Source organism: Grampus griseus (genome assembly GCF_964374135.1).
Source record: "Grampus griseus genome assembly, chromosome: 6".
Taxonomy (NCBI): Eukaryota; Metazoa; Chordata; class Mammalia; order Artiodactyla; family Delphinidae; genus Grampus; species Grampus griseus.
Window position 1 is genome coordinate 1,161,923 of NC_139000.1, and position 22,186 is coordinate 1,184,108.

Consider the following 22,186-nt stretch of genomic DNA (forward strand, 5'->3'; position numbering starts at 1 on the left):
GGGGAGCAGGTGTGGGGGGGGCATCCCGAGCCCTCAGCTGTGGTGAGGGCCGCCCAGGTGGGTCACGGTCCCCTGCACCCCTTGACCGCCCCCTCCCCCAGGCTACGAGGGCGTGCACTGCGAGGTGAACACGGACGAGTGTGCCAGCAGCCCCTGCCTCCAGAATGGCCGCTGCCTAGACAAGATCAACGAGTTCGTGTGCGAGTGTCCCACAGGTGAGGCCAGCCCCAGCCACGCCCCCCGCGCGGGAGCACCCCGCTGTCCCTGAGGGCTGCCGGGTTGGGTCCCCCAGGGGCTGGGTGGGAGACGGCCGACTTTCACCTCGGGAGCGGGTGGGGTGTTTTCAGGCTTCCCCCAATGGGCAAGGCTGGGTTGGGCAGGGGGTCCTGGCCCCCGACCTTGCTGCGGAGCCCGGGACCCAGAGACCCTCCTTCCTGCTGGCGGGTCCCTGGGAGCAGCAGTGTGCTCGCCGACCCCTGAGGGACCTCGACAGGAGGAGGTCTAGCCTGCCCTGGCCGCCCGTCTCCACCAGCCTGCGGTGGACATGATGCCCAGGAGGGCCTAAGGAGCCTTTGGGGGCCCGAGTCTGTCCCAGGGGAGGGCTGGGGGCTGGGGGACGCCGGGCCCGGGGAGGTGTCGTGGGTCAGAGCCTTGGATCTCCCAAGATGCAAATCAGCTGCTCTAGACACCGAGCCGGGAACCTGATTCTCAGCCCGACGAGGCTGTAGCCATAGCAACCGGAGTCAGTCTGGGGCAGAGGCCCCTGTATGAGGGAGCGGGAGGCGTGTGACCCGAAAGGCAGGAGCTGAAAGGGGCCGAGAAGAGAATGGGGGGTTGGCCCAGCCCCGGCCAAAGCACTCTCAAGGGGTCCTCCCAGGCACTCCCTGCCCTTGGCTGGCTGTGGGGCCGCTGCGCCCGTCGTGTCTGCCCGCCGTCCCTCTCCCGGCTGCAGGCTTCACCGGGCACCTGTGTCAGTACGACGTGGACGAGTGTGCGAGCACGCCCTGCAGGAATGGCGCCAAGTGCCTGGACGGGCCCAACACCTACACCTGCGTGTGCACAGAAGGTGCGGGGCCGCCCGCCTGCCAGGCTGAGCGGGGAGAGGGAAAGCAGGCGTGTAGGGTCCAGGGAAGGGGAACAGCCGGGAGCTGAGGCTGGGAAGGTGACCCCTCATTCTGGGGCCTCTGGTCCAGGGGCCAAGAGCAAGGTGAGGCTTTGACCCGGGCAGTGGGGGACGTCCCCAGACATCCCCGGTCTCCCCCGGCGGGAGCGCAAGTGACCCTGGGTTGGCTGGTGGCGTCCTGGGATGGGACGGCCGCGTGCCCGGGGAGCAGCCCCACTTAGCTTCTCAGCCCCCGCCCTGCAGGCTACACAGGGCCCCACTGTGAGGTGGACATTGATGAGTGCGACCCCGACCCCTGTCACTACGGGTCCTGCAAGGACGGCGTTGCCACCTTCACCTGCCTGTGCCGGCCGGGCTACACGGGCCACCACTGCGAGACCAACATCAATGAATGCCACAGCCAGCCCTGCCGCCACGGGGGCACCTGCCAGGACCGCGACAACGCCTACCTCTGCTTCTGCCTCAAGGGGACCACAGGTGCCTGGCCGGGGCTGTGCCTGGGGGGCTGGGGGCGGGGCAGGAACTGACCACCTCTTGCCTCCCACCGCCAGGCCCCAACTGTGAGATCAACCTGGACGACTGTGCCAGCAACCCCTGTGACTCGGGCACATGTCTGGACAAGATTGACGGCTACGAGTGTGTGTGTGAGCCGGGCTACACGGGTGAGCCGCTCGGGGACCCGCAGGGCTGTGTCCCCCCGGCCCTCGTCACGGCCTCGCCTCGGGGGCCCAGGCTGTGCTCGCACCTCAGGGTCTCTGGGATGGGCCAGGTCTGGGGACCGTGGGGGCAGGATGGTGTAGGCCGCCCACCGCCCAGGGCCCAGCTGTCAGACCACCAGCTTTGGTAACGGTGGCAGAGACCACGGAAGGATCGGGGCTCCGGCCGGCACCGGACGGGCATCCCTGAGGCTCTCGTTCCTGGTCAAAGCCGGCCCAGCAGGCCCAGAGCAGAGCCGGCTCCCGGCACACGTGCTGCCCTCCACGGCCCTCTGCCCTGAGGGTGTCCAGGGTGTCCTGAACCTTAGCCCTCACCGGCCAGCTCGGCCCCGGGCCCGGGGAGGGGAGTTCGTGTGGGTGGGCGTTTGTGCCTCGGAAGGACCTGGGGAGGGGTTTCACGGAGGGGGAGACTGAGGCCCCGAGGGCTGGGACCCACTCTCCCTCCGGGGGGTGGGCGTGAGTGTCTGAGCCGCCGCCCCGTCCCCCCCCCCGCAGGGAGCGTGTGCCACATCAACATCGATGAGTGCGCGGACAACCCCTGTCACAACGGCGGCACCTGCGAGGACGGCGTCAACGGCTTCACCTGCCGCTGCCCCGAGGGCTACCACGACCCCACCTGCCTGTCCGAGGTCAACGAGTGCAGCAGCAACCCCTGCATCCATGGGGCCTGCCGGGACAGCCTCAACGGGTACGGGGCCGCCCCACACTCTGCATCCTCGGGGGCCCTGCCCCAGGGAGGCGGCCTGCTCGGGGACTGGCGGCTGGCGGGCCAGGGAGGGGCCGTCGCGAAGCCCCGGCCTGGCCGGCGGTGGGCCCCGGGCTGAGTGGGTGGGTGCCCCTCAAGAACGGATCTGCCGTTGGTGCCCAGAAATGTGCCATCGGGCACTCGCTCAGCTCCTGGCCTGTGCCCAGCGCTGCCCTGGGCTCCGTGTGCGCTCGGGAAACACATGTGCCATGGCCGCAGGCAGGGTTTCTGTGACATCGCAGCGTGATGAGATGATTGCTCTGGGCTTTGTCCTGGTTCCTGAGATCACTCAGATCTATAAAAGTGGAAGGAGTGTCTTGTTATTTGTCAAAGCCTCTTTCAAGCACACCTGAGGACGAGGCTGGGTGCCGGGGAACTGTGTGATGAGGGCGTTGGATCCCACCCGGACCTCCAAGGAGGGGAGAGGGGCTGCAGGGTGTAATCACCAACAGCCAGTGATCTAAATGGGTCACGCCTGTGTGAGGAGCCCTCCATAAAAATGCAAAGTGCAGGAGTTCAGAGAGCTTCCGTGTCGGTGAACAGGTGCAGGGGTGGCGGGCGCAGCTCTGAGCCCCTCCCTGTACCTGGCCCTGTGCACCTCTTCCATCGGGCTGTTCCTGAGTTTCACCTTTTATAATAGACCACTAATCTTGTAAGTAAACTGTTTTCCTGAGTTTGTGAGCCATTCTGGCCACAAGGAAGGCGTCTGATTCGTAGCTGTTCGCTCAGAAGTACTGGTGACAACCTGGCGCTTCAGGTTACTGTCTGACTTGGGGCCGGTCTTGTGGGACCGAGCCCTGTCTGTGGGGTCTGCGCTGACCCCAGGTAGTTAGTGCCAGAAGTGAACTGTGGGATACTCAGCTGGTGTCCCCAGAGCTGGAGGATTGCGTGGCGTGGGAAACCCCCTACGTATGTGGCGTCAATATTAGAGTGTAGAGAAGCTTACTTTTAGTTTCTGACACCCGTCATGTGCCTGACACTGCTCTGTCTAGATGGGGCCATTGACATGGGCAGGGACCCCATGCCCCCATTTGGCACAGAGAGGGTAAGCACACTGTTCAGGGCCACACAGCGAGTGAATGGTGGAGGGCTTTCTGACCACTGCCCTGAACTGGGCACTGTCCCCAATCTAGTTTAACAAACCCTCACCACCTTTTTGGGCAAGGTGGGCTATTTAAAGGTGTTTAAAGGACTCCGAGGGTCAGAGCGGACCAGCGCCTCCGTCCAGTCAGATCATAGGAAGGTGGCAGAGCGGGGAGTGCCCCCAGCCTAGGCCCTCCCCTCTTGGGCCACACCTGAGCTGCTGTGTGGTCACCTCTGCAGGTACAAGTGTGACTGTGACCCCGGGTGGAGTGGGGCAAACTGTGACATCAACAACAACGAGTGTGAGTCGAACCCCTGTGTCAACGGCGGCACCTGCAAGGACATGACCAGCGGCTATGTGTGCGCGTGCCGGGAAGGCTTCAGTGGTGAGTGGGGCGGGGCTCCTGGTGCAGAGCGGGCCCCCCAGGACGGCAGCGCGGAGCCAGGACACAGGTCCAGCCACCGCGACCCGTGGCGGCTCCCTCCCAGGGTGGGGGGGGGTGGGCGTGCAGACCTGCTGGGGTTGACTCCAGGCCCCAGGCTCAGCGCAGGGCCCTTCCTCCACACTAGGTGGGACCTGGCCACAGCACCCAGGGTGATGGCCACACTGACTGCTGTCCCTCCCTCTCCAGGCCCCAACTGCCAGACCAACATCAACGAGTGTGCGTCCAACCCGTGTCTGAACCAGGGCACGTGTATCGATGACGTGGCTGGGTACAAGTGCAACTGCCTCCTGCCCTACGCAGGTGAGGGCGGGGCCTGGGGGCGGGGCCTGGGGCGGGGGCGGGGGCGGGGCCACCCACGGGAGCGGTGCCCGAGGGGTACGCAGTGGCTTCCGGGGCTGGCCTTGTCTGCATTGCTCGGCGGGCATCTCGAAGGCTCTGCTCTGTACTTGGGCCTGGCCACATTAGGGCCTCGCCCGGCAGGTGTCATTGCCAGATGAGCCCACAAAGTACCGGGTGCCTGGGAGGAAGCTTTAGTATAAGTAGGTCCCAAGTATTTTATCTGGTGAGGTGGCCCCTTGGTGGCAGAGCTGGGAGCTGGGCCTGGGCTGTTGGCCTCCACGGCCCAATGTCCATGCTGCCTTGGGCCCCTGGCGGCCAGGCCGCCCTCCGCATCCGCTGGCCGGGCCTGAGGGATTCCTTTGATGGCGGGCCCTCTTTGTGTGGGGGAACAAGGAGCCTTCTGTTCCCGCTGAGAGCGGCGGGAGACGCGTCCCCGGGCGTCTCAGCCTCCGCCACTGGCCTGGCCAAGGGGATCGCGAGATATGGTCCCCTCCTTAGAAGAGATTTGCCAAGTGTTAGAAAATAAAAGTCCACAACGACTAGGGCCACCAGCCCCACGGGGAATGGGCAGAGGGGGCTGCCACTGGGGACGGTTGTGGCCCCCAGCGGTCCTGAGAGGGCCCCGGCGGGCGGGGTGGGGCCCATGGCTGTGGTTCTCATGACATCGGGCGGCCCATGGCCAGAGCAGTGTTTTTTCACCAAAGCTGGGGAGCTGGACTTTCTCTCTCGCACCGGTGAAGAAACTCTCCCCTGGTGGCCGCCCAGGGGCTTCCGCGCCCAGGGCGCACCCGAGTCCCTTTCGGACACGTTGACATCGGGGCCGGCGGGCCGGCGGGGAGGAGCCGGCCTGTGCTGACCTGCTTCCCGTCTGCCCGCTTCCTGCTTCCCTCTGCACAATTGTCGGAAACTCTAGCGAATTTCCTGCCTGCCCGGGTCGCCGTGGAAACCGATAGAAAGAAAGGCCCTGGACAATCACACCCGCGGGCCGGGGAGATAATGGACCACGGGGAAGATAACGCTTCCTCGCGGCCTCAGGACTCAGTCCCGTGGGCTGTAAACAGGAAGCCCTGCATAGGCCTTTCAGGGAGGAAAAGTCACCCGGTGCGCACGGGGGGTCTAGCCAGACTCCCATCCCCGTCCCGGGGTCCTGACACCTCACCCACCGCTCCCCTGATAAGTAGCCCGTGCTCGGGGCTGGGGCTGGCACGTCCCCGGCAGCGAGGGCTCGTCCCCTGTTGTCACAGCCTTTGTTCAGTGGCCTCCTGCGTTGGGCACTCGCTGCCCTTGACACAGAGCCCCTGGATTAGCTCCCAGGCCGCCGGCTCAGTGCAGGGCCCTCAGCTACCAGGAGGCGAGGAGGGGGCGTGAGGCTGGGAGCAGGTCCAGGGCCCCTGTGACGCTGGGGGGGCATCAGTCCCAGCCCAGCCCTTGCTGCTGGTGCTTTGGGTGGGCTGAGGCCCAGGCCGTGCCCCACAGCCTGTCGCGGGGCAGGGGGTCATCTGGGCCGTGTTCGGGTCCTGACTCAACCAGGCGCTCACGGGGGTTCTAGTGCCGCACCGTATGCCCCACTGCGGGGCAGCCAAACGTGCTTTGGTGGTAGAGCCACCCGCAGTGGTGGCCGCAGCGGTCTCTGCCCGACGTGCCGTGGGGCGTTGACCCTCCGGGCCGGGGCTCCCCGCCTGCGCCTCTTCCCCTCAGGAGCCACGTGCGAGGTGGTGCTGGCGCCATGTGCCCCCGGGCCCTGCAGAAACGGTGGCGAGTGCAAGGAGTCCAAGGACTACGAGAGCTTCTCCTGCGCCTGCCCCGTGGGCTGGCAGGGTGAGCCAGCGAGCCCAGGAGGCGCTGGGACAGGGAGGGTGGGGGTTCCGGGGAGCTTGGGCATCTGTAGAGCAAGAGGTAGTGAGCTCCCCGTCCTTGGAGAGGAGCCAGCGGGCTGCAGAGCCCTCCCAGCCTTGGACGTCTGCATCCGGCTCGGCCCCACGCTGGGGGACAGCAAGTCGGAGAGCCCCTCCTTCCCGGGACGCCCCCAGAGGACCACCCCGCGGCTGCGGAGGCCCCGCTCCTGGGGGGCAGGGGCTGAGCTAACGGCTCCCTCTCCCCCTCCCCCAGGGCAGACCTGCGAGATTGACATCAACGAGTGCGTGAAGAGCCCGTGCCGCGCCGGAGCCTCCTGCCAGAACACCAACGGCGGCTACCGCTGCCACTGCCAGGCCGGCTACACGGGCCGCAACTGCGAGACGGACGTCGATGACTGCCGGCCCAGTGAGTGGCCGGCCAGCTCCGTCCACCTCCGAGATGCTCAGACCTGTTTCCCCAGGGGGCTCAGGGCAGGGAGCTCGTCGGGGTCGGCTGGGAGAGTGGACGGGGCAGCACCCGGTGCAGGGTTGGCGCTGGCCAGCTGGACCCTCCAGGAGGGTGCCCCGGTCAGGGGCTGGAGGAAGTGCTGGGGGGTGGCCGCCGTTGGCCAGCGAGGTGTTCCCACGTGGTTCTGGAGGCTCTGGAGCCAGGTTGCCAGGCTTCAAGCCCGTCCTAGCATCTCCCCACCAGACTCCAGGGCTCCGCCCCCAGGGCCTTGCCTGCCCGGGCCCGGCGTGGCGCCCTGAGGAGCGGGGCTCTCAGACCCCTGGTTCACATGACCTTGGCGTCCGGAGAAGCCGAGTATGTCATCTGGCGTCACTGGCGAGCACGGAAGACTGACTTCAGCCTTGCTTGGTGTCACTGTTAAGCCCGGGTGTTCTTCCCGCCCTTGTGGCCTGGGGACCGGGAACACGGGGAGGGGTGTAGACCCCAAGCCCGTGATGCAGCCTGCCGGGTCAGGGGCTCCTGGCCGGACACCGTGGGGGCAGTGCCGGGGTCCCCGCAGCTTCCGTTGCCCTGGCAGCGGGGGTGGTGCCCGCCCATCAGGCCTGCCTTCCCTTCCCCTCCCAGACCCGTGCCACAACGGGGGCTCCTGCACAGACGGCATCAACACGGCCTTCTGCGACTGCCTGCCCGGCTTCCAGGGCGCCTTCTGCGAGGAGGACATCAACGAGTGCGCCAGCAACCCCTGCCGCAACGGCGCCAACTGCACCGACTGCGTGGACAGCTACACCTGCACCTGCCCCGCGGGCTTCAGTGGGATCCACTGTGAGAACAACACGCCTGACTGCACGGAGAGGTGCGTGGGGGCCACGGCCACCGGCATGGGCGCCGTGCAGGGCGGTCCCGGGCCTTGGGCTGGCGTGGGGAGGCAGATGGGCCGCAGGGCCACGCGGTGTCTGGCAACCTGTGCACCGAGCAGGTGTCTGCCAGGTGGGCACACAGTGCCAGTCGGGTTGACTCAGGTGCTGTTCCTCCTAAAGGAGCTATTGCCCATTGGCCCGTGTGACTTAGAAGCAGGAGCCCTGGTGGTTTATCCTGAAGAACTGGCGTTCCTCCTTCTATCAGACCAAGGACCTTGTAACCCATCTAGTTTCCTCCTAAAAGAGCTATTACCCGTTGGCCCGTGTGACTTAGAAGCAGGAGCCCTGGTGGTTTATCCTGAAGAACTGGCGTTCCTCCTTCTATCAGACCAAGGACCTTGTAACCCATCTAGTTTCCTTATTTGCCTTGGCTGCCAGGAGGCTCAGTGTTGAAGCTCATTCCTGGTTTCTGACATAACTGTCTCCCGTGTTGTCTGTGCGATTCTGTTTCCTGCCTTTTTTATCTTAACCGCTGTATACCACGTGTGTAATGAAGTTCCTCAGCGTGAGTTGTAAGGAGGCAAAGGAAGGGAGCGTGACGTGGTGTGAGAATCTGAGGTCCCTGGTCCTGAGTTGGCGACCTCCTGGGACTCCTGTTGGCTGACCTCAGGGAGGCTGTTCCTGGCCTGTCCCAGCACTCAGACCCCTTCGGCCACACTGATTCGAGGGGGAGACGCCAGCGTGGAGGTACCTGCTTCGGCAGGGTCCCGCTGCCCCCACCCCCGCTCACCACCGCCCCCCCCTGCTGCCCACCCACCTCCAGCTCCTGCTTCAACGGCGGTACCTGCGTGGACGGCATCAACTCGTTTACCTGCCTGTGTCCGCCAGGCTTCACGGGCAGCTACTGTCAGCACGACGTCAATGAGTGCGACTCGCGGCCCTGCCTGCACGGTGGCACCTGCCACGACAGCTACGGCACCTACAAGTGCACCTGCCCGCAGGGCTACACTGGCCTCAACTGCCAGGTGAGTCAGGGCCGCAGGGGTGCCCACCACTCAGCGTCACGGCCGCACCACTGAGTCCCCCTCGCCTCAACTCCAGCTGGCTTCACCACCCTGGGGTACGAGGCTCAGGGGGCGGGGGTGCTCCTGGAGATCTGGGCTGCCAGCCTGGGGCCCAGCCCTGGGCTTAGCTGCCAGATAAGGAGTCAGAGGTGAACTTGAACTCAGGTAGGAGAGGTTTACGGAGCAAGAACGAGGACCACTGATCTGGGGGAAGACAGCTAAAAGCCAGTGTTTCCATAGGAAATACGTAAAGGTATTGAAGGTTTACGTTCATTGAAGATTTTCACATAAAACGTCAGTTGCGGGCTTCCCTGGTGGCGCAGTGGTTGAGAGTCCGCCTGCCGATGCAGGGGACGCGGGTTTGTGCCCTGGTCCGGGAAGATCCCACGTGCCGCGGAGCGGCTGGGCCCGTGAGCCATGGACGCTGAGCCTGCGCGTCCCGAGCCTGTGCTCCGCAACGGGAGAGGCCCGCGTACTGCAAAAACAAACAAACAAACAAACAAGAAAACGTCAGTTGCAAAAGAGCTGTTTACTTTTTAAGAAAAATCTTCCTTCAAGAAAAAGCAGCTGGGAATTCCCTGGCTGTCCAGTGGTTAGGACTCCGCACTTTCACTGCAAAGGGCGCGAGTTCAGTCCCCGGTCGGGGAACTAAGATCCCGTAAGGTGCGTGGCGTGCCCCCTCCCCCCCCCCAAAAAAAAGGAAAGACAGCTGGTGGTCCGGATTCACCGAGGGCCCAGGACAAGAGAGAGACCCGCACCCCAGCCCCTGGCGGTTCCTGAGCAGGGGGGCCCATGGGCCTCGGGGTCAATTTCCATAGGATGGGGTCACGAGCCACCTCGGGTGAGAGGTTCTCTGGCGCATGTGTGTTCCCCTGTCAGGTGGGATGGGCCCCTTGGGAGTTGACGGGTGGGGGCATGTGAGCGAGGCTGCCCACTGCCGTCCCCAGAACCTCGTGCGCTGGTGTGACTCCTCGCCCTGCAAGAATGGCGGCAGGTGCTGGCAGACCAACGCCTTGTACCGCTGCGAGTGCCACAGTGGCTGGACTGGCCTCTACTGCGACGTGCCCAGCGTCTCCTGTGAGGTGGCCGCATGGCAGCAAGGTAACCGGCCGTGTCCCGACCTGGCCCGGGCTTCCCCACAACCACCGGGCGTCTGTCCTCTGAGGTCAGGAGGTTTGCTGTCCGGAGGGGAGCCCAGGCCTCACGCTCCGTCCACCTCGTCCCCCGCAGGCATCAATGTTACCCACCTGTGCCGGAACGGAGGGCTCTGCATGAATGTGGGCAACACGCACCACTGCCACTGCCAGGCGGGCTACACGGGCAGCTACTGCGAGGACCAGGTGGACGAGTGCTCGCCCAGCCCCTGCCAGAACGGGGCCACTTGCACCGACTACCCTGGTGGCTACTCCTGCGAGGTGGGGACCCGTCCCTGGTGAGGGTGCGCGTGTCTGGTATGAGTGTCGGCGAGGGCTGGGCCCTGGGCTGGGAGCCGGTGCAGCAGGGAAGACCAAGCCCACAGACGTGTACAACTTTCAGTCTTATTAAGGGAGGGCTCGGTAATCAGGAAAGACTGCCTGGAGGAGTTGTCCTCTGCGGGGGGGCACCTGGAAGAGGAAATGGGACGGGGTTTCCCCTCCCCCAGATTTGCCCCAAGGCCCCCACCTCTATGCTAGGGAACCGGGTCTAACACCCACCTTGGCCAGTAAACTGCAGCTTCATGGGGCCCTTCCCAGGGTCTCCCTCTGGGTCCGCCAAGTGGGGGGAGCCCCCAGCTTCGCTGGGCAAGAGGGCAGCTCATGGGCCCCGTCAGCCTGCACAGGGAGTGGGGGGCGCACTGAGCCCGGGCCCGCCCCTTCGCTGTCCCCCTGCAGTGCGTGGCTGGCTACCACGGGGTGAACTGCTCCGAGGAGGTCAACGAGTGTCTGTCCCAGCCGTGCCGGAATGGGGGCACCTGCATCGACCTCACCAACACCTACAAATGCTCCTGCCCCCGGGGCACGCAGGGTAGGCAGGGCCACACCCGGGGAGGGAGCGTGCGGGCCGGCGGCCGGCGTCCATTGCCTGGGCGTCCAGGCTCCCTGGTCCTGACCGCTGGCCGAGGGGCGCACCTGTGGGAGGACCTGCCGCACGGGGTTTGACGGTGCCTGGGCCTGCAGGCGTGCACTGCGAGATCAACGTGGACGACTGCAACCCCCCCATCGATCCCGTGTCCCGGGGCCCCAGGTGCTTTAACAACGGCACCTGCGTGGACCAGGTGGGCGGCTACAGCTGCACCTGCCCGCCCGGCTTCGTGGGCGAGCGCTGTGAGGGTGATGTCAACGAGTGCCTGTCCAACCCCTGCGACGCCCGCGGCACCCAGAACTGCGTGCAGCGCGTCAACGCCTTCCATTGCGAGTGCCGCGCCGGCCACACCGGTGGGTGCCGCCGGCCGGGGGCAGGGAGCGGTGCCGGGGTGGGGGTCAGCCCCTCACACCTGCTGTCGTCCACAGGGCGCCGCTGTGAGTCGGTCATCAACGGCTGCAAGGACAGGCCCTGCAAGAACGGGGGCAGCTGTGCCGTGGCCTCCAACACCGCCCGCGGGTTCATCTGCAAATGCCCAGCGGTAGGTACAGCCGGGCAGGTGGTGGGAAGGGCCCTGCGCGGCCAGGAGGGCTCCCTGGTCTGAAGGTGACAGGAGGACGCGCCCGCTTGGCGCACCTGGGATACTGAGGTGGCCAGAGAACCCCGCCTCCCCCCATCCCGCACACGTGCCGGAGGACAATGGGTGGCTTGAGTGTCTGGACTCCAACCTCCTTGTTCCCCTCGAGACCGTGTGCTTTGTGTCAATAAACTTTACGTTTAGAGCACTTTTATAGAAAAATCGTGCAGAAGGAGGGTTCCCACGTACCCCCTCCCTCTACACACCTAGTTTCCCAGTTGTTGGCAATTTGCCCTCACGTGGAACATTGTTACCACTTGCCACCAGCATTAATACATTGTTAAATGATCAACACTGATACGCTGTTAAGTCAGGTCTGCTCTCCTGTGGTGTTTGGGTCTGACACACGTGTAGTGTCACGTGTCCACTGTTGCAGGGTCACGTGGGTTTGCCGTTGCCCTAAAACTGCCCCACGCTCCCCCATCTGTGCTCCCTCTTCCCTCACTCCCAACCCCTGGGAACCCCCGAGCGTTTTATGTTGACTTTCTTTAAAGGGTCCGGCTGCCCGGGGAAAGGGGGATGGGGGGATGCAGAGGCAAGGTCAGGCCTGGGCGGGTCCCTGGGTGTCTGGGGAGCCGGCCCACCCCGACACCCCCTGTGTGGCCCCCTCCCGGCAGGGCTTCGAGGGTGCCACGTGTGAGAACGACGCACGCAGCTGCGGCAGCCTGCGATGCCTCAACGGCGGCACCTGCATCTCGGGCCCGCGCAGCCCCACCTGCCTGTGCCTGGGCCCCTTCACCGGCCCCGAGTGCCAGTTCCCTGTCAGCAGCCCCTGCATGGGTGGCAACCCCTGCTACAACCAGGGCAGCTGCGAGCCCACGTCCGAGAGCCCATTCTACCGCTGCCTGTGCCCCGCCAAGTTCAACGGGCTCCTGTGCCACATCCTGGACTACAGCTTCGGCGGCGGCGTGGGCCTCGACATCCCCCCGCCGCAGATCGAGGAGGCCTGCGAGCTCCCCGGCTGCCGCGAGGAGGCCGGCAACAAGGTCTGCAGCCTTCAGTGCAACAACCACGCCTGCGGCTGGGACGGCGGCGACTGCTCCCTCAACTTCAACGACCCCTGGCAGAACTGCACTCAGTCCCTGCAGTGCTGGAAGTACTTCAGCAACGGCCGCTGCGACAGCCAGTGCAACTCGGCCGGCTGCCTCTTCGACGGCTTCGACTGCCAGCGTGCAGAAGGCCAGTGCAAGTAAGGCCCACGGGGACGGCCGCTCTGCACCGCGGGGGCCCCGGGGCTCACGGGGCAGCACGAGGGAGCCGTCCGCTCACGGGCCAGGAGAGGGCAAGGGCCGTGGGCGGAGGAAGGACCCCGAGCTCGAGGGCAGGGCGGCGGGAGGGCAGGTGCTGGCCGAGGGTCCCCGGGGGCCCGGCGTGGAGGGAGCCCTGAGCGTGCCTCGTGCCCACAGCCCCCTGTACGACCAGTACTGCAAGGACCACTTCAGGGACGGGCACTGCGACCAGGGCTGCAACAGCGCCGAGTGCGAGTGGGACGGGCTGGACTGCGCGGAGCACGTGCCCGAGCGGCTGGCGGCCGGCACGCTGGTGCTGGTGGTGCTGATGCCGCCTGAGCAGCTGCGCAACCACTCGCTGCACTTCCTGCGCGAGCTCAGCCGCCTGCTGCACACGAACGTGGTCTTCAAGCGCGACGCCAGCGGCCAGCAGATGATCTTTCCCTACTACGGCCGCGAGGAGGAGCTGCACAAGCACCCCATCAGACGCTCTGTGGACGGCGGGGCCTCGCTGCTCCCGGGCAGCGGGGGTGGGCGCCGGCGCAGGGAGCTGGACCCCATGGACATCCGCGGGTGAGTGCGCTCCCGCGGGGCCCCCCCGCCCCCCGAGCGTCAGCGCTCTTCCCACTACGTGGTGAAAGAGGCCCAGGACTTACGGGGCCTGTGAGGGGTGAGGGGCGGAGACAGCGTTCCCCCGGGGGCTCTTCACCCCATGGCCCAGGCCCTGGAGCCTGGGGTCAGCTCCAGGGGAGGATCAGCTTCTTGACATCTCTTCCCTTCCGAGATGAGGAACAGGGATGCTCGTGGCACTCAAGGGAGCCCCGGGGCCGGGGTGGGGCGGGAGCTCTCAGAGGAGTGTCTGTGACCAGCAGCCATGCGTGCCCTGCTGGGGCTGACGTGGGCCGGCAGGGGCGCCGGCCACCTCCAGGGTTGTTCCTGTCCAGACCCAGCTCCCCGCCGCCCCAGGCTGCCCCCTTGGGTTCTGGGAGTGCCTCTGCCCCCGCCCATCAGGGTGAGGCCACAGGGGCCAGAGCTGGTCCCTGGAAGCAGTGGGCTGGGTGGGCGCAGGGAGGAGGCTGGGGTCCGAGCCCCCCGACCCCGGTGCGCCCCCAGGTCCATCGTCTACCTGGAGATCGACAACCGGCAGTGCGTCCAGTCGTCCTCGCAGTGCTTCCAGAGCGCCACGGACGTGGCCGCCTTCCTGGGCGCGCTCGCCTCGCTGGGCAGCCTCAATATCCCCTACAAGATCGAGGCCGTGCAGAGTGAGTGGCCCGCCCTGCTCGCCCAGCCACACTCCCTCGGGAGCTTTTGCGTGTACTGGGAGGGGTCCGCCGGGGAGGGGCTGTCTCCCAGTTCCCCTCCCAGGTGCTCACGTTCTTCGTGCCATTTGCCACCCACGGGGGTGTCACGCCATCCAGAGTTTCGGGAGTGTCTGCTGGCGTTTTCCGCCCCGCACGCTCTCCCTCCCCACAGTGACAGCTGTCAGCGAGGCTGGCCCAGGGGAACCAGCACATCCCAGAAAGTGGGAGCCTTTTTCTCGCCCCACCCCTTCCTCCTGATTTTTCTTTGTTGGGTATTATTTCAAAATCATTACAGGTTTTTTTCAAAAAAAAAAGGAGAGAGAGAGAAAAGAATTGATCGGCGTCATGTGAAGTGTTGAAGTTTGTATCTCGAAAATCCCCCTAAATCCTTTGTCTTAACAGCTCAATGCAAGTGCGGTGATTTGAAGTTGGCTAATCCTCCTCCCTTAAAGGAGAAAAAAGTAAAAGCCGTCTCCAGATAGCCGGCTGGTGCAGGAGAGAATTTAGCGATAGTTTGCAATTCTGATTAATCGCGTAGAAAATGACCTTATTTTGGGGGGCGGGATGGAGGAGCGTAGGCGAGGAGGCGCCCGGCCGCGGAGCCAGTGCGCTGCCCCCGGCCGCCAGCCTGCCTGGTAGCTCAGCCTGATGCCCGCAGGTGAGACGGTGGAGCCGCCCCCGCCCGCGCCGCTGCACTTCATGTACGTGGCCGTGGTGGCCTTCGTGCTGCTCTTCTTTGTGGGCTGCGGGGTGCTGCTGTCGCGGAAGCGCCGGCGGCAGCATGGCCAGCTCTGGTTCCCCGAGGGCTTCAAGGTGTCGGAGGCCAGCAAGAAGAAGCGGCGGGAGCCCCTCGGCGAGGACTCCGTGGGCCTCAAGTTAGTGGACGTGGCCGCGGCATCTGGGGGACTTGGCGGGAGGCGGGGCCGCCCCCTGTGGACCCACGGGCCCCACCTCGGATGCCAGGCGCGGGCGGGGCCCCGGGGGTCTCCCGGGAGCCCCGCTCAGTCCCGCCTCCCCACCCCCTCACCCCCAGGCCCCTGAAGAACGCCTCGGACGGCGCCCTCGTGGACGACAACCAGAGCGAGTGGGGCGACGAGGGCCTGGAAGCCAAGAAGTTCCGGGTGAGTTGGTGCCCCAGGGCCCCAGCCCCCGCCCTTCCCCCCTCCCGGCCCCTTTGGACGTGGCCCTCCGTTCGACCCTGTTCCTTAGTTCGAGGAGCCCGTGGTCCTTCCTGACCTGGATGACCAGACAGACCACCGGCAGTGGACCCAGCAGCACCTGGACGCGGCTGACCTCCGCGTGTCCGCCATGGCCCCCACGCCGCCCCAGGGCGAGGCCGACACCGACTGCATGGACGTCAATGTCCGCGGGCCGGGTAGGTGCCGCCGGCCCCCCGCACCACCCTCCGGGGCTCCACCCTGGGGCACCTAGCCGCTGCGGGCAGCCTGCTCTTGCCTGACCTCGTGACCCGCCTGCCCCCCTCCCCTGAACCCTCGGGGTCAGTACCTGGAAGCTCAGCTTGGGGGGATGAGACCTGGGAGGCGGTGGGGACCCTGGGGAGTCGCTCAGCCTCCTCGCCGGCTCCCCGCTCGGGGCGACGGTCTCAAAACTCACTCTGTCCTCCGAGTTCATTTCTTGATCCGAAACGCTTCTTTTGAGACATCCAAGGTGTTGGTTTCCTAACCACCCATTTCTTACGTGGTCTCTCTCCTGGGTGGGCTGTTGGTGAAGGTCTCGGGCAGGTCCGGAGGCAGAGCGGCGGGCGTCTCTGTCGCCCACCAGCCCGTTGGAGCTGGACTTGCCTCTGCCCTCGGGGAGCTTGCGTGGGCTGCGTTGGCCCCAGGCAGGATGGCCTCCGTGGGCCGCGCGTCCGCAGTCCCCGAGCGGCTGCTGGGGGCCGGCCTTCCTGACCAGGCCCCGCCCCTGCCCCGCCCCTGTCCCGCCCCTGCAGACGGCTTCACGCCCCTCATGATAGCCTCCTGCAGCGGCGGGGGCCTGGAGACGGGCAAGAGCGAGGAGGAGGAGGACGCACCCGCCGTCATCTCGGACTTCATCTACCAGGGCGCCAGCCTGCACAGCCAGACGGACCGCACCGGCGAGACCGCCCTGCACCTGGCTGCCCGCTACTCGCGCTCCGACGCGGCCAAGCGCCTGCTGGAGGCCGGCGCTGACGCCAACATCCAAGACAACATGGGACGCACCCCGCTGCACGCGGCCGTGGCTGCCGACGCGCAGGGTGTCTTCCAGGTGGGCAGCCGTGCCCGCGCCCTTCTGCTAGCTTGCGCCCGCCTTCCCTCCTCGTGGCCGGGCCCCGGAGCCCTCATTCCGAGCGTGGCCAGAGCAGGGGCAGCTGGCGTCTCCCCCGCTTCCCCACCTCGAGCCTTTGCACCCTGAAGGGGGCCCGAGGCCGGGGAGGGCATCAAAGCCCCGTGTCGTCCTCGCGGGGGGGCCCGGCTAGCCGCGGTCTAGCAGGAGGCCGTGGGGACCCGCAGGAAGCAGGGCCTCCTCGCCTTCACCCAAGACAGGCTCCGTCCCCTGCGTCTGCCCCTCCCGCCTGGGCTGGAGGCGTTGCCTCTGGTGGTGGGGAGAAGGGCTAGAGGCTGCTGTTTGCTGCCTGCAAACCGGGGGCTCGGGACCGGGGTGGATTAGGGACTTGGGTACCTGGGCCTCTGGGGAGTGTCCCTGGCACAGGGTGCTTTGAAAGCCGCCGGCCGGTCCCCCTGCCGCAGACCAACCAGGCCCTGGGCCGTGGTGCTCTGCACAGACGGGCAGGTAAACAGGGCGCAGACCGGGGTTTTAATTTAGTAATTTTTGACGTGCTGTCTTTCTATGGAAGTAAGAGATCAAGGACGATTTAAATGAGCCCCTGGAGGCAGGCCCTGGCGAGTTCGCTCTGGCAGCCTCTCTGGCGCTTAGAGACATAAATTCCCATGGGCGCTTGTTTCACAGGAGCTAGGCCCGCCCCGCGCACGGCGTGGTCCCCAGCTCCGTTAACCCACCAGCAAACAGTGACCGTCCTCGCGGGTGCTCTGGCCCCGGCCCCTCTAGCGGCGGCTGGTGGCTCCCCCATGCCCCAACTCCATGGGGCCACTTAGACCCCAGGAGGGGCTGCTTCCACGTCAGGGATCGGATCCCAAGCATTTGTCCCAGGTGGGCGCCTGGCGCTCACACTGGCCGAGCCTGAGACCCTCCCTGTCGCCTAGATCCTCATCCGGAACCGAGCCACGGACCTGGACGCCCGCATGCACGACGGCACCACGCCACTGATCCTGGCCGCCCGCCTGGCCGTCGAGGGCATGCTGGAGGACCTCATCAACTCCCACGCCGACGTCAACGCCGTGGACGACCTGGGTGAGCCGGTTGCGCCCGGCCCGCGGGGGTGCCCGCGGGGGTGCCCGCGGGGGTGCCCGCGTTCACCTGCTGCTCCCTAACCCGCCCTCTGCTTCCCCTCGCAGGCAAGTCCGCCCTGCACTGGGCCGCCGCGGTGAACAACGTGGAGGCGGCCGTCGTGCTCCTGAAGAACGGGGCCAACAAGGACATGCAGAGCAACAAGGTGCGCCGGCTGGCGGGTCACGGCCCCGACGCCACTCTCTTCCGACGGGGGCCCCAAGCCAGTGACTTCAGCTCCTGGGCCTCAGCTCCCTAACCTGTAAAGTCCCAGGAGGACCCCCTGGCGCACAGATGGGGACCCCCTCAGCGAGTGCCTGTGTGTCGTTGGCTCTCCCTCCCTCCTTCCTGCCGTAGTTACGGGTCCCCTCGCAAGCGCAGGGCGTGCGTTCCCCGCTAGCGAGTAACCGGCTGCCGCTCTCCGCTCTCTGTCACTGTGACCTGGACCTCAGCCCTGTCCTTGGCTGTCCCTGGGCGGGGTGGGGGGACGCACATGGTACACGCTGAGTCAAGAGGCTGGTGGGCGTGGGGGGCTCTGCGCCTGGGCCGCCCCGTCTCCCTCAGCGTTGCCACAGTCTGTGCCGCCCCGTCTCCCTCAGCGTTGCCACAGTCTGGGCCGCCCCCCGTCTCCCTCAGCGTTGTTGCCACAGTCTGTGCCGCCTCGTCTCCCTCAGCGTTGCCACAGTCTGGGCCACCCCGTCTCCCTCAGCGTTGCCACAGTCTGGGCCCCAAGGCCGAGGAGGCGCTTTCCTTCCTCCCCAGCCCCCAGCCCAGTCTGACCCCACGTCTCCGGAACTTGTCGCTGGGCTCCTCTGTGTGTCCAGCCCCACCCCATACTTCACTGACCCCTGGTTGCATTTCAGACTGTCCTGGGGGAGGGGCACAGGGGGCAGTGTTGGGCCCAGGAGCTCCTGAGTCCGCGGTGGGGCGGAGACGTGATCCAACCTCCCGTTGGGGAGACTCAGCCTCGGAGACGGAGGGGCTGGCCGAAGGGACTGCCGTGGCGTGGCGGCGGCCGTGGCCGAGGCCTGTGTGTACCAGGCCGGCACCATCAGGCCTCACCCCACACGCGCACAGCAGCCTCGGGGGCACATGCGGCATGTCCGCTGTACAGATGAGAAAGCCAAGACCCAGGGACAGAGCTAAGATGTCAGGGTCCCTGGGGGACCGTGTGGTGCCCACGGATGCACTTTAGACATCCCCAAGCCCCTGAAATTGTGGCAGGGTTTGCGTCTGTGCAGGTTTGGAGGGAGGGAAGAGGGGCCACAGTCTGTTAGATTTCCTGCGGGACCTATGACCCCCGGAAGGGTGAAGCTTTACTGATTTAGAGTTTAGGATCCCACAGACCGCCTCTGGGTGGGTCTCGGAAGATGTATTTAAGGCCTTTTTTGTTAACACTTAACAGGCCAGTTAAAGGTAGCATGCTGGGGAGGGTCGAGATGAGCTGCCCCCCCGCCCCGTGTCCGGGAGGAGGGGCCAGACCGCCGGTCCCTCTGGTGACAGGTGACCTCCTCACCTGCCCCCGTCCATTCCCCCAGGAGGAGACGCCTTTGTTCCTGGCCGCCCGGGAGGGCAGCTACGAGACGGCCAAGGTGCTGCTGGACCATTTCGCCAACCGGGACATCACGGACCACATGGACCGCCTGCCCCGCGACATCGCGCAGGAGCGCATGCACCACGACATCGTGCGGCTACTGGACGAGTACAGCCTGGTGCGCAGCCCCCCGCTGCACGGCGCGCCCACCCTGTCGCCCCCGCTCTGCTCTCCCAGCGGCTACCTGGGCAACCTCAAGCCCGCCGTGCAGGGCAAGAAGGCCCGCAAGCCCAGCACCAAGGGCCTGGCCTGCGGCGGCAAGGAGCCCAAGGACCTCAGGGCGCGGAGGAAGAAGTCCCAGGACGGCAGGGGCTGCTTGCTGGACAGCTCGAGCGCGCTGTCGCCCGTGGACTCCCTGGAGTCCCCCCACGGCTACCTGTCGGATGTGGCCTCCCCGCCCCTCCTGCCCTCCCCTTTCCAGCAGTCTCCCTCTATGCCCCTCAACCACCTGCCCGGGATGCCCGAGGCCCACCTGGGCGTCAGCCACCTGAGCGTGGCGGCCAAGCCCGAGATGGCGGCGCTGAGTGGGGGTGGCCGGCTGGCCTTCGAGGCGGGGCCGCCACGCCTCTCCCACCTTCCCGTGGCTTCCGGCACCAGCACGGTCCTGGGTGCTGGTGGCAGCGGGAGCTGCGGTGGGGCCGTGAATTTCACCGTGGGTGGGGCCGCAGGCTTGAACGGCCAGTGCGAGTGGCTGTCCCGGCTGCAGAATGGCCTGGTGCCGAACCAGTACAACCCGCTGCGAGGGAGCGTGGCGCCGGGCACCCTGAGCACGCAGGCCCCCGCCCTCCAGCACGGCATGGTGGGCCCGCTGCACGGCGGCCTGTCGGCCGCCGCCCTGTCCCAGATGATGAGCTACCAGGCGCTGCCCAGCGCGCGGCTGGCCGCCCAGCCTCACCTGGTGCAGCCTCAGCCGCAACAGCAGAACTTACAGATGCAGCCGCCGAACATGCAGCCGCAGGCACCGCAGCCACACCTCGGCGTGGGCTCGGCCACCAGCGGCCACATGGCCCGGAGCTTCCTGGCGGGGGAGCTGAGCCAGGCGGACGTGCAGCCCCTGGGCCCCGGCAGCCTGGCGGCGCACACCGTCCTGCCGCAGGACAGCCAGGTCCTGCCCACGTCGCTGCCGGCCGCGCTGGCCCCGCCCATGACCACCGCCCAGTTCCTGACGCCCCCCTCCCAGCACAGCTACTCCTCCCCCGTGGACAACACCCCCAGCCACCAGCTGCAGGTGCCCGAGCACCCCTTCCTCACCCCGTCCCCGGAGTCCCCCGACCAGTGGTCCAGCTCGTCGCCGCACTCCAACATCTCCGACTGGTCCGAGGGCATCTCCAGCCCGCCCACCAGCGTGCCGTCCCAGATCGCCCACGTTCCTGAGGCCTTTAAGTAAACAGCCGGCTGCCCCCAGGGACCCGTGCTTCCTTTCCCAAGCCCTGTTGGACGTTCGCGTGCGCTCCGTGGATGTCGGGGCCGACCAAAGGAGCTTTTTTCAAAACATGAGTCTTTATACAAAATAAGAGGACAAGAATTTTTAATTTTTTTTTTTTTAGTATTTATTTATGTACTTTTATTTTACCTGGAAACACTGTCTTTTTATTTATATGTACTGTTTTGTATATCACCAGGTAGCAACTTCTATCTGCTCCAAGAAAATAAACTAGTTCTCTATCGTGATTTCCCTGCTTAGGATGAAGATTCCCAGGTGTTTGTAAAATATAAACAAAGATTCATGATTTCCAAATGCCATTTATTTATTGGTTTCCTTTTTTTTTTTTTTTTTTTTTAATCCGAAAAGAAATGTCAGAGAAGGGAGGTTTTTGAGCCAGCATTGTTCAGAAAGCTCCCGGGGTGCCCGGGCCTGCTGCCCGTTTCCCCAGACAGCCCCCTCACCCCTCCTCCAAAGCGGGACCACTCCCCCGACCCCCGCTCCCAGGACCACCTGCGTTTTGCGAGAAGATGCATCTAGAGAGAGAAAAGCAGACCCTTTACTCCTTACGCACATGGGTTAATTGGCTTCTAAAATAGGGAAGGAGCATGTGGAATGATGTGGTTTATGTGTTTTGGTGTTCTTTTAAATGACTTTTTTAAAACACGCTTTTAAAAACGTGTTCTTGGGGTATACCAAGGGTACGTTTCATGGTACCAATCATGAATCTTTGTTTCGGGTTCAGTATTACGTAGTTGTTCGTTGGTCTTGTGAGTTCTTGTTCTTTCTGGAGGCTCCCAGGCACCACCACCCCCGCCCCCACTGATACTTAAGCATCGTGCGGAGTGAGAAGTCAGAGGTGTGGTACCCACCTGGGACCCCACGCTGGGGAGGCCTACCCCTTTCTGGGGAGAGACACTGCCTGGGCCACCCCGTCGGAGGCGTCTCAACTTGAACTGCGTCTCCCAGGTTCAGCAGAAGATGGATTGGTGCTCCCGGGGCCCGAGCGCTGATGGGCCCTGTCTTTATAGGAGACTCGGAAAAACATGGTTGTGTGCAGCCTCACTGCTCAGAGACCCTCGTGCCGGGGCCCGGCGCGGCTCAGTGGGGCGCTTGGGACGCCGGGAGCCTGCTTGCGGGCCACCCCTCCCGGTTTGGGGAGGGGGGGCGTGCGCCCGGGGGAGGGAGCAGATTCTTACATTATCAAGTATAAGCCTGTGGCAGAGTAAATGTCTGTAAATACATTTCTAAATGGGGGATTTTGTTTAAGAAATCTGATGGAACAAATCTGTCAGGGGTCATGTTGGTAAGGGATGTCAGAACCCAGGCCCCACGACCTGACCTGCAGCTGCTGAACCGTAGCTCCTGAGAGCAAAGCCGGGGAGGGTCCTGCCGCCCACTGCGCTCGGGCAGCTGCTCGGGCCTCGCCGGGCACAGTGTTGGGCCGCCCCTAGTGGGCATGACCAGGCACTTCCTAAGGTGTTGCGTCTTGCTGTGCTTTATAAGGTAGCGTGCAGTTTACATGAAAAGGAAACTTTTTAAAAAGTTAGCTACGTGCAAAACTGCAGGCGATGAAAATGATGTATTTTTGTTCATCTTTTGTGTCTGATTTGCAATAAAAATGATCCTGATGGTTGTCCAGATTTTGCTAAACTCGGCTGTGGTGCTGGCTTGCTTTCTGAGAGCGGGGAACAGCAGGGCAGTCCTCTCCGAAGTACCTCCCGATGGGAGAGCGGTGGTGAGACCACCCAGCCCTGGCCCGTGGGCACCGGCGTCACTCTGTCTGCTCGGAAGGTGTCCAGTGTCCCTGTCTACCGCGGGGAGGCAGACACCCCGCAGGGAGCCGGGCGCATACAGCCCGACACCAGCAGGCTCCG

At 65.1% G+C, this 22,186-nt stretch overlaps 1 protein-coding gene across 1 annotated transcript in view; it reads left to right on the forward strand.

Moving 5' to 3' along the window:
* The window catches only part of NOTCH1 (notch receptor 1), a 46,988-nt gene extending 25,081 nt beyond the window's left edge, over positions 1-21,907 (forward strand). The window contains exons 9-34 of the mRNA XM_082656698.1: positions 102-215; positions 953-1,066; positions 1,367-1,600; positions 1,675-1,785; positions 2,335-2,527; positions 3,908-4,053; positions 4,300-4,413; positions 6,151-6,270; positions 6,562-6,714; positions 7,381-7,609; positions 8,437-8,638; positions 9,625-9,778; positions 9,908-10,092; positions 10,549-10,681; positions 10,834-11,091; positions 11,167-11,279; positions 11,993-12,564; positions 12,782-13,177; positions 13,718-13,866; positions 14,564-14,780; positions 14,939-15,026; positions 15,115-15,280; positions 15,857-16,152; positions 17,109-17,256; positions 17,361-17,458; positions 18,831-21,907. Coding sequence (XP_082512824.1) covers positions 102-215; positions 953-1,066; positions 1,367-1,600; positions 1,675-1,785; positions 2,335-2,527; positions 3,908-4,053; positions 4,300-4,413; positions 6,151-6,270; positions 6,562-6,714; positions 7,381-7,609; positions 8,437-8,638; positions 9,625-9,778; positions 9,908-10,092; positions 10,549-10,681; positions 10,834-11,091; positions 11,167-11,279; positions 11,993-12,564; positions 12,782-13,177; positions 13,718-13,866; positions 14,564-14,780; positions 14,939-15,026; positions 15,115-15,280; positions 15,857-16,152; positions 17,109-17,256; positions 17,361-17,458; positions 18,831-20,273 — 6,146 coding nt within the window. The 3' untranslated portion in view covers positions 20,274-21,907. The remainder of the gene's footprint in view (positions 1-101; positions 216-952; positions 1,067-1,366; positions 1,601-1,674; positions 1,786-2,334; positions 2,528-3,907; positions 4,054-4,299; positions 4,414-6,150; positions 6,271-6,561; positions 6,715-7,380; positions 7,610-8,436; positions 8,639-9,624; positions 9,779-9,907; positions 10,093-10,548; positions 10,682-10,833; positions 11,092-11,166; positions 11,280-11,992; positions 12,565-12,781; positions 13,178-13,717; positions 13,867-14,563; positions 14,781-14,938; positions 15,027-15,114; positions 15,281-15,856; positions 16,153-17,108; positions 17,257-17,360; positions 17,459-18,830) is intronic.
* The last annotated feature ends 279 nt before the right edge of the window (positions 21,908-22,186 follow it).